Source organism: Acomys russatus, chromosome 25 (assembly GCF_903995435.1).
Source record: "Acomys russatus chromosome 25, mAcoRus1.1, whole genome shotgun sequence".
NCBI lineage: Eukaryota > Metazoa > Chordata > Mammalia > Rodentia > Muridae > Acomys > Acomys russatus.
Genome location: NC_067161.1, coordinates 40,946,025 through 40,955,910, shown reverse-complemented (window position 1 = coordinate 40,955,910; position 9,886 = coordinate 40,946,025). Strand labels below are relative to the sequence as shown.

Genomic DNA, 9,886 nt, shown 5'->3' with positions numbered 1-9,886 from the left:
TTAACAATCAGAAGCAGATGGAGCATATGCCAAGGTGTGCAGAGGCAAATCCAGATGAGAAGTGCAAGGAGCCCATTGGATAACTCTTGGATGGTTTTTGTGACTTGAAAAACTTTGAGATAGAAAATCCTCAGGGTATGAGTTTTCTGAAGAAAAAGGAAAATTGGCTTATGTCTGGCATGTAGTTCTATGATAGCACTCTTGCCTAACAGAGGCCATGGATTTGATTCCCAGCTCTGTGTACCAAACCAAACAGCACCCCCAAACCAACCGGCCACACACAATGCAACTCTATGGAACAAAAACACTGAGGAAAGCATGGTAGCTCCCTCTTTGTAGTTCTACTGTGTGTGAGAGTGAGTCATGCCATGAGTCATGTCATGAGACCAGAGTCTGTCTCATACTTAATTCAGGGTCCCTCTTGGCTGATGTTCCCTGGGACTCGGAAAAGCAGTTCTGGTGGGAATGGGCGTGGATAGGCAGCATGCAACTTGAATCTGTAGACTGCCTGAGTTTTCCTGCACTTGCTCTCAGTTACCGAGATAAACATTTTCAAGCCTACAAGATAGATTTATGGTTACCAGAATCCACCTCTGACTTCTGCTTGCTGACACAGACCTTTTGTCCCTTTCACTGTGTCCTGCATGCCAAGTTTGGTGGGGTAGTCTTCTGTTTGCTGGAAGAAAGGCCTCTGGTGTTGTTTTTCTGGTTCAATCTGCTTTCAGCTTTTTTTCCCCCTTCCAGCTTTTGTCTTTTTGAAAACATCTTTACTTTGCCTCTTTTTCTTTTTTAAAAGCTGGAGCCTTGGGGCTGAAGAAGGGCTATGAGTACTAGTTGCAGCCAGGTGTGGTGGCATACCCCTTTAACCCCAGCACTCAGGAGGCAGAGACAGGCGGATCGTTGTGAGTTCGAGGTCAGCCTGGTCTAACAAAGCGAGTCCAGGACAGCCAAGGCTACACAAAAAACCCCATCTCGAAAAACAAAACAACAACAACAAAAGAGTACAAGTTGTTCTTGCAGAGGAGCCAGGTTTGGTTCCCAGCATCTACATGGTGCCTTACTTCATCGTAACTCCATTCATAGGGAATCTGATGCCCTCTTCTTACCTCTGTGGGCACTAGCCCCCCATGTGGTATACATGCATATATTACAGGCAAAACACTTAGAGATATATATTTTAAAAACTAAAAAAATGAAGTCTTGCTGTGTTGCCTGGCATTGAACTCGTGGCTCAAGGGATCTTCCTCCTGCCTCAGCTTTCTTTGTAGACTAGATAAAAGCATGTCCCCATGCCTGCTTTGGGCCTTCATTTTTGAAGAATAATTTTACTCAACCAAAATAGAGCTTTAATCCCATTCACTCAGCAGATAGCAATGAGTCCTGAGGAGGCACGGGGTGTGTGTGGGCCTGAGATTCAAGGGTAGCCAAACCCAAGTCCTGAGGAGGGAAGAGAGTGTCTGGTTGCAGGAACAAGAAGCACAAAGGTCCCAGGAACGTGAGAAGAGGCCAGTGAGGTGAGAGTGTGTCTGGGCTTGAAGAGCAGAAGGAATGTCCACCCTTTCAGACTGAGCTACAGTGAGACCCTGAGGCTGTGGGAGAGATGAGCTGCAGCGGAGAAGGGGGCAGAACCATGAAGGGTTTTAAGCTTTTTGTGAGATGGCATCTATTCCCAGGGAGGCGGGTTTCCATGGTGGGCAAGGAGCACTCCTGGCCTTGGCTTTGAGTAGTAGGTTTCAAGCCTGTCCCTTACTCAGTGACTGTGGAGTCACTTTCCTCATGACTGAGTACAGCTTCTGCCCTCCCCCTGCTCCCCATTCCCGCAGCCCTGCTGGGTGGTTTCCAGAAAGCAAGGGGCCTTTGATGTGCTGATCCCAGGGTTTGCAGCCTTTAAGAGCTCAGATTAGATTTCCAGGGTTAGGAATTTGAGGTCAGGAGCAGGTCACTTTGCCTGTGTTTCACAGCCAGAATGTGATGGGGCAGAGATTTAGTTTTCAACTGGAATGAAAATGGAGAGCATGCGGGGCAGTGGTGGTGCACGCCTTTAATCCCAGCACTTGGGAAGGCAGAGGGAGGTGGATCACTGTGAGTTCGAGGCCAGCCTGGTCTACAAAGTAAGTCTAGGACAGCCAAGGCTACACAGAGAAACTCTGTCTCAAAAAACAAAGGGGGGGGGGGGTGGGAAGAAAAAAGAAAGAAAAAGAAAGAGAACGTACGTAGTAGTCAGGCGTCATGAATGAACACCCCAGCAGAGAGGCAGACTACTGTGAGCTGGCGAGTGTCCCATCACTCAGGGCATGTAAGCAGAGTGCTCTTCTTCATCAAAGAAGCCATGGAAGAAAATCTCCACTATTGGAGACTGGCTGGATGAGTCCTCTGCAAGCTCAGCTGAAGAGGCTTCCAAAGGCCCCAGGCAAAAAGCTTCTGCCTTAAAATATCATCATATCATCCTTTGGCTTGTGGCTTGAGCCCCAGTTGCACTCTAAGCAGCAAGTTGGGCTTCCATGGCACCAGAGAAGAGCCACCTTGGTGGGGTGATTTGAGAGTAGGGGGAGGGACTAGGTTGCATCAGTTCTGACGTGACCTTTAACCTTTACCTTTCTCTGTCCCCTGAAAAAGCAAACACACAGAAATTCACAATCACAGCTCAATAAATATAGCTGAAAGTGCTCAGGAGTTGAGAAGACCGGACGGTCAGTGGAGAGCATGTCTGGTAGATGTGGGAGATGCCAGCTAGGAGATCTCCAGATAGAGGCGTTCTGCTGACTAGAAGGCCTTCTTGTGACACTGAGCAGGGCCAGGACATGGATCCTTGTGAGCAGCAGTGATCATTCAGGGACCAGCTATTTAGGCCTTTGTGCCCAGTCCAGCAGTGGCCTATGCTGCTTCTCATAGGTCAGTTCCTTTGGGTTTTTTTTGTTTTGTTTTTTTAAGATTTATTTATTTATTACATATATGTACATGCCTGCACACCAGAAGAGGGCCCCAGATCTCATTATAGATGGTTGTGAGCCACCATGTGGTTGCTGGGAATTGAACTCGGGACCTTTGGAAGAGCAGACAGTGCTCTTAACCACTCAGCCCAGGTCAGTTCCTTTATGATGATTCTTACCAGTATGTGTATATCCTGTTATTCTTTTATTTTTTATTTTTTTTTTTTATTTTTTTTTGAGACAAGGTTTCTCTGTGTAGTCTTGGCTGTCCTGGACTCGCTTTGTAGACCAGGCTGGCCTTGAACTCACAGCGATCTGCCTGCCTCTGCCTCCTGAGTGCTGGGATTAAAGGTGTGCACCACCACGCCCGGCATTATCCTGTTATTCTTAAGCAAGGAAAAGCCAGTATGTGTCCTCCAAAGCCAGAGTTCCTCCTGTCTCCTCGGTCTGCTTGTCCAGTCCTAGCCATTTTGTGAAGACTGGGACCATCTGTGAAGTGGTCTCACAGAACCAAGCCAGGCAGCTGCTCAGGAGATACTTGGTACTTGGTACAGGGGGGTAAGGTGGGGAGGAAAAGGGGTTGGGGGGATGCTGTGCAGGAACAGGGTGCAGAGAACTGGTAACCAAAGCATTAGGAGGCAACTGAGGTGGCTGATGTCCTGCCTAGCCTTGGGCTGACTGAGTGCCTGAGCAAATATTTGAATTTTGGATTCTATTTCTGCATATCATAGCATCACCAGCATGAAGCATGTTCAGCCAACACTTATAAATGAATAAGGAAATCTAGGAAGGAATGAGTGGAGGAGGGGGTCGCTGGTTGAGTCAAAGGCTTTGAGGGCTTTGGGGCTCCCAGAGGAGTTGATGCAGGGAAGCTGTGGTTGGCCTGGCAGTACCTTCGGGTTGAGGTGCACGATACTGGCCTGGGCTAAAGGCAAGATGGTGGAAGGCTGTACATTAAGTTACTTATATCTCCAGGCCATTGCTGCTGTCTCTAGTCCTGTCTACAGAAGGAGCTAGTTTCCTATCCTTTAGAGACCTGTAAATGTCAATGTCTTTTTATCCTATCTCAGGGGGAAGTGAGGTAGGCTGGAGGGTGGGGTATAGACATGAGATCCAAAATAGAAGGGTAGGAGTCTCAATCTGAGGGAACACTGCCCAAGTTCCACTCTCTCTCCCCGCCCCGTCCTCTGCCTCTCTCTCTCTCTCTCTCTCTCTTTTTTTTTTATGGTTTTTCGAGACAGAGTCTCTCTGTGTAGCCTTGGCTGTCCTGGACTCGCTTTGTAGACCAGGCTGGCCTTGAACTCACAGTGATCCGCCTGCCTCTGCCTCCTGAGGGCTGGGATTAAAGGCCTGCACCACCACGGCCTGGCACTATCATATCTATCTATCTATCTATCTATCTATCTATCTATCTATCTATCTATCTATCTATCTATCTATCTATCTATCTATCTATCTATCTCTTCTATCTATCTAATCTATCCATCTATCATCTACTCTGTCTCTCGTAGTCCTCCGCTTCTTGAGACTGGGAAGTGCGCCCCACGAGGCAGTGTCTTGAAACTACATTTCCCAGAAGGCCAGAGGGCGTTGGGGGCCACCAGAAAAGACTCCCGGCCGGCCGCGCTTCCCTAAATGCTAAGGGACCGGCTCTCCGGCCAAGCGGCTGGGTGAGATCCTTACGTGGCACCTCCTGAGGGGGCTCGTGGGATGGAAGAAAATACGAGCCCTAGAGCCGCACTTATGAGCATCTCCGTGGCGGGTCACGACTGCTGCGGAGGCCTCGGCAATCTCGACCTCAGGCAGGTACGACTCCTCAACCTACCAGAGCTGGCGGGCGCGGCCTTCAACGTTTGATGGGCGGGACTACCCTGTTACTAACCAACGATGGATGGGGCGGAGCCTGGAGGAGAGGGACTCGTGCGATTGGTGGTAGTGGTGGGGTTTGTGGGATCATGCGCGAATCGTGTCCTCTCAGTTTGATGTAGTGTTGGGTACCCCCTCGTTCCTGTGATTATGTAGGGCTGGGAAATTGTGACAGTCTCTGGGACGGTGTGAGTTTAGGGTTCTGCATATGAGTTCCTGGAGTTGTGTAGACAAGAGTTGCGTGGGGTGTCCAGAGTGTGAGTGCGTGCAGAGAGAAGGCGGCCAACTGCATTTGGGTGCCTGCTGTGATGATGTGTGGCAGCCCTCTTTGTCCCTGGCTCCACACTTCTGGCCTCCTCTTTGGTCTCCTGATCAGTCTCCAACTGCGTCTCCAACGCAGTTCCCAGTCGGGATAGGACTGCTGGGTCTCTTGTGCAACCTTAGGACCTGCTTCCACGCCCTGACTACTCCTGCAAACTCAAGGGCATCCCCCCAGCTCCTGATTCTGGTTCTCCGCCCCTGCGTGTTCCCTCCTTTCTTTTCTTTTTTCTTTTTCTTTCTTTTTTGGTTTTTCGAGACAGTAGTCTTGGCTGTCCTGGACTCACTCTGTAGACCAGGCTGGCCTCGAACTCACAGTGATCCACCTGCCTCTGCCTCCTGAGTGCTTAAAGGCGTCCGCCACCACTCCCGGCTACAAGTAGTTCTTGAAAAGAGAGGAAACTGGTCAGTGTTTTTCAGTAGCCTGTGAAGATTTGTCCTGTATGTGAGGGATGGGATGGAAATGTAAGCCGTGAGTGACAAACCGTTGGCTGGGGCCTTTCTGGTGAAGGGAACACAGGCACACAGCAGGGAACAGAAGACAGTTCCCCACTGGTGTTAAGAGCATGGAGGGCAGTTGAGATGGATAGGTGGCAGTGGATGTTGGAGACTAGTTTTCTCCTTTGGATTATTTGTTATTGAAGCATAAATGGTAAATCCTAAGTGCATCTCCAGCCTTTGTGTAAGCAGACCCCCCTCCTCCAAACTCTCCCCTATCTTCTCTTCACACCCCCCCCTTTTTATTTCTTGAGCACATGAGACAAGTGTTACACCACCCTCAGCCCCTGTGAGTCATGCTCTCTAACCCAGTGTGCATCCCATACGGCCGAGAATACTGGCTGAAGTGGTGGGTAACCTTGAACTTGGGATTGAGGGAGATGTGAGGCAACAGGCAGTGGCGTATTCTAGACTTCTAGCCCAGTCCAAGGGTTCCTGGCTTACCCCAGGGCTATAGAGATAAGGCCCGTGTTGAGAGGCAAGTCTTCATGGGTGGGGTCGCTCCTTGGGTGTGATGCCTTCCTGTTCTCCTCCTTCCTCTCTCAGATCTAGTGAGTTTCCACATGCTGCGCGGTCCCACATCTGGAGAGCCAGGGGCGTGGCAGGAGTTAGGTCAGGATGGCTCTTGTTGACATGTATTGTGTTTTTTCCCACCACAGCCTGGTCAGCACAGTTAAGCTTCCTATTTCCAAGGGATTTTTCTTAATAAAATAAAAGTAGTCCCATCACCAACTTAGTTACTTTGTTATTGCTTTGATAAAACACCATGACCAACATGGTGTGTGTGCGTGTGTGTTGGGAAAGTGTGGCGGCAGGCAGGCAGGCATGGCCCTGGAGCAGTAGCTGAGTCCTTACATCTTGATCCACAAGTAGGAGGCAGAGGGAATTAACCGGAAATGGGATGGGCTCAAAGCCCTCAGTGACACACTTCCTCTAACAAGGATATCCCTCCTAACCCTTCACAAGCAGCCCCACAAGCTGTGGATAAGCATGCAGACACATGGGCCTAGGGTGGCCGCTCTCCTTCAAACCACTGCAACCATTATACATGAAGTCTCTCCCATGCAGGAGATTAGATATGCTATTCCCTGGCCTAAGAGAACTTCCAGGTTTTTCTTCACCTGTCAGCATCTGAGCTGAGGTTCTCAGTGCTGGCTAATGGAAGGGTTGTGTGTCCCGTGTATTATTTAGAGTTCGGTGCTAGGGATGGGGGAGCGTACTCAGAGATAGAGCCATTGCCTAACATGTTCAAGGTCTTGAATTTGATCCCCATCATCTCAACAAACAAAAGCAATAATTTTTAAAATAACCGCATGACTTAAAGGGGTGTGTGTGGCTGAATAGATGGCTTATTTGGTAGAGTGCTCACTCGCTGTGCACACTTGAGGACCTGAGTTCAGATCCATCCATATAAAAGTTGGGTGCAGTGCCTGTCATCCCAGCGCTAGAGAGGCAGCCATAGGGTGAGCCTTGGGGGCTCACTGCCCTGCCAGCCTAGCCGGGCACAGCATGTGCACTTGTAACTCCCCTGCTGGGAAGATGGAGACAAGAGGACCTCCGAGCATCTCTGGCCAGCCAGTGTAGCCAAGTTGGTGAGCTCCAGGCTGAGTGAGAGAGCCTGCCTCAAAAACTAAAGTGGAGAGCATAGAGGAAGACATTTAATGTCAATCTGTGGCCTCCACGTGCACCACCTCGAACACGTGAGACAAAAAATAAAAAAATAATTTCCCCAAAATACAATATCTGTGTATTTCCCTCCATATCTGCAGTTTTCTTATCTGCAGATTACCTTCTCTGGGTTGAAAAGAATTGTGTGCCCACATGGACTGATTTTTCTTCATGCTACCATTCCCTAAACATATAGCAGTAACTGTGTACACAGCATCTCTGTTGTGTTGGGATATGACTCAGAGCAGGCAAGGATGCACGGATTCTATGCAGACACTGTGCCATTTAACACGAAGAACTTCAGCTTCCTAGGGTGTCCTGCAGGGATGCTGGGACCAGTCCTCCATGGACACTGAGGGATATCTGTGTTTGATTATTACCTGTACATACGGATATTTCACCGTGTAGTTTTTTTTTTCTTTCTCGAGACAGGGTTTCTCTGTGTAGCCTTGGCTATCCTGGATTTGCTTTGTAGACCAGGCTGGCCTCGAACTCACAGAGATCCACCTGCCTCTGTCTCCTGAGTGCTGGGATTAAAGGCATGCACCACCACCACCTGGATTCACCGTGTAATGTTACAACACTCACAGATGCCTGCTGCTGGTGGCTGCTGGGCTGTACTGAACAGCCCGGCTGCTGAGAAGCAGGCTCTTAGCTAGACACCCGGCCAGTTTGCTCACCTGTTTACTGCAGTCTCATTTTTTGAAAATGACCTTTAAAAAGTCATTGGTTGGGGCAAGAGGTAGGCCTGCCGTAGTTCACAGACTGAGTCCTCTGCCTGGCAGCAGTATGAAGCAAGCTGAGAAGGGCCTGCCCACATGTGGGCACACTTCTAAGTCTCAGGGTGCTGTTTTCTTATGGTACCCAGATTGGTAGATCACCCTGAGACACTCAGAGCTAGGCACTAGGGTCTAGGTGGTCCTGTTTCATGTCCAGCCAGCATCTCCCGTTTCATGAGGCTGTTCTTGCTAAGGGGAGAAAATGGGTGTCAATGTCACCAATTCAACAGAGGTGTCACAAAATGGCCTTCAGCTTTTTGTTTTTAAAAAAATCTATCTTCAAAAAGCCGCCTGCTGCAGTAGGACCATGGACCCAGAGAAGTCCTTTGCAGGCCACTTGGATCTGTATGGCCCTTGGTGGAAGCACAGCCTATGGACAGCAGCATGGCTGCAGGGTACAGCACAGACCACCGACATCTGCATGGGCCTTCGTGGTAACATGTGCCACAGACAGCATCCTGGGATTTTTTTTTTTTTTTTTTTTTTTTTTAAAGGCAGGGCTCTATTATATAACCCCTAGCTGCCCTGGAGCTTGTTATGTAGATGAGGCTGGCCTCACAGAGATCCTACTGTCTCTGCCTCTTGGCTGCTGGGATTAAAGGAGTGTTCCACCACACGGGGATTAAATGATTTTTTAAAACTGGGCATGTCAGTGCACACCTCTAATCCAGTACTTCAGAGGGTGAGGCGGGAGAATTTTTGAATTTTAGGATAGCCTGAGCTATATAGTAAAACCTTCTCCAAAAGCTAAACCAAACTAAGCCAAACCAAGACACCTTTCAGCTTAATTACTTTTAAAATGAATATCAGGCCATAATTTTCAATGGCTTATTTTGTGATCTTTTCAAGGACATATACACTTTGACTTTAGGGTTTTTGTTTGTTTGTTTTGTTTTGTTTTGCCTCCATTTAAAACAGCCCAGGATAGGAGCTTTCTTTGGTGCTCTTTGTAATGTTGGGTAAGTTTTATCATCTCTGTAAAGCTCAGATGGCACCTCTGCTTCTGTTGACCTGACGTGTGGCTACTAGTGTGGTGACTCAATGGCATTGATGCTGATTGTTGAAGAGCTTTGAGCTGCCACTTGGTCTTGCCATGTTACCCTTTGAATTGCTGGATTGGTTTGGTATTGTTTTGTACAAGATTTTCACTATTTCACTTCCGCTCGCTGCAATGCCTCCCATATCTTCCCCTTTTATGTCTTCTTTTTATATTATTATTAATAAGACCTTCCATGCTGTCTCTATGCACATGGTGTATGGCCATCCCCCGGGGCCATCTCCAGTGGCCGTGTCTTCAAAGGAGAGTGGCACTCCCTTCTCCAGCAGCACCATCTGACAGCAGATCTTCAGCCAAGGTCAAGGCTTTCCCTGCCCTCCCTCATCCATCCTGGAATCATTTTTCCTGCTCCCCCTCCCTCTGTTCCCCTTCCTCTACCTCTAAGCTGGTGTGGTGCGGCAGGGTACATCTGTGAGGAAGCACCAGGTCTGCTACTCTGGAGGGACTGGCTTGCTGAATGAAGAATCAATCATTGAACGGTCACCTTTCTGAAAAGGTTAGAGGGAAGGCACAGCTGCAGCTCCCTCTGCTTGTTACTGAGGACGGACCTAGGACTCTCATACATGCTGGGTGAGTGCTCCACCACTGAGCCATGCCTGACAGCCTGAAACCTGCATTTATTTATTTATTTATTTATTTATTTGTACTGAATGTGTTATTGGACCATATCATGTTACTATGGGATTTGGGGAGATCCCTAAGCAGCATCCGGTTTAAGGTATTGTCACAGTTCACATTCTGTCATAGGATGACCCTTACTGTCTAGGGCA

The 9,886-nt window shown here is 48.7% G+C and overlaps 1 protein-coding gene across 1 annotated transcript in view; it reads left to right on the top strand.

Moving 5' to 3' along the window:
- The first annotated feature begins 4,567 nt into the window (after window positions 1–4,567).
- Pemt (phosphatidylethanolamine N-methyltransferase) overlaps window positions 4,568–9,886 on the top strand; it is an 80,650-nt gene continuing 75,331 nt past the window's right edge. Inside the window, exon 1 of the mRNA XM_051167585.1 lies at window positions 4,568–4,736. Within this exon, the coding sequence (XP_051023542.1) occupies window positions 4,641–4,736 (96 nt within the window). The 5' untranslated portion in view covers window positions 4,568–4,640. The remainder of the gene's footprint in view (window positions 4,737–9,886) is intronic.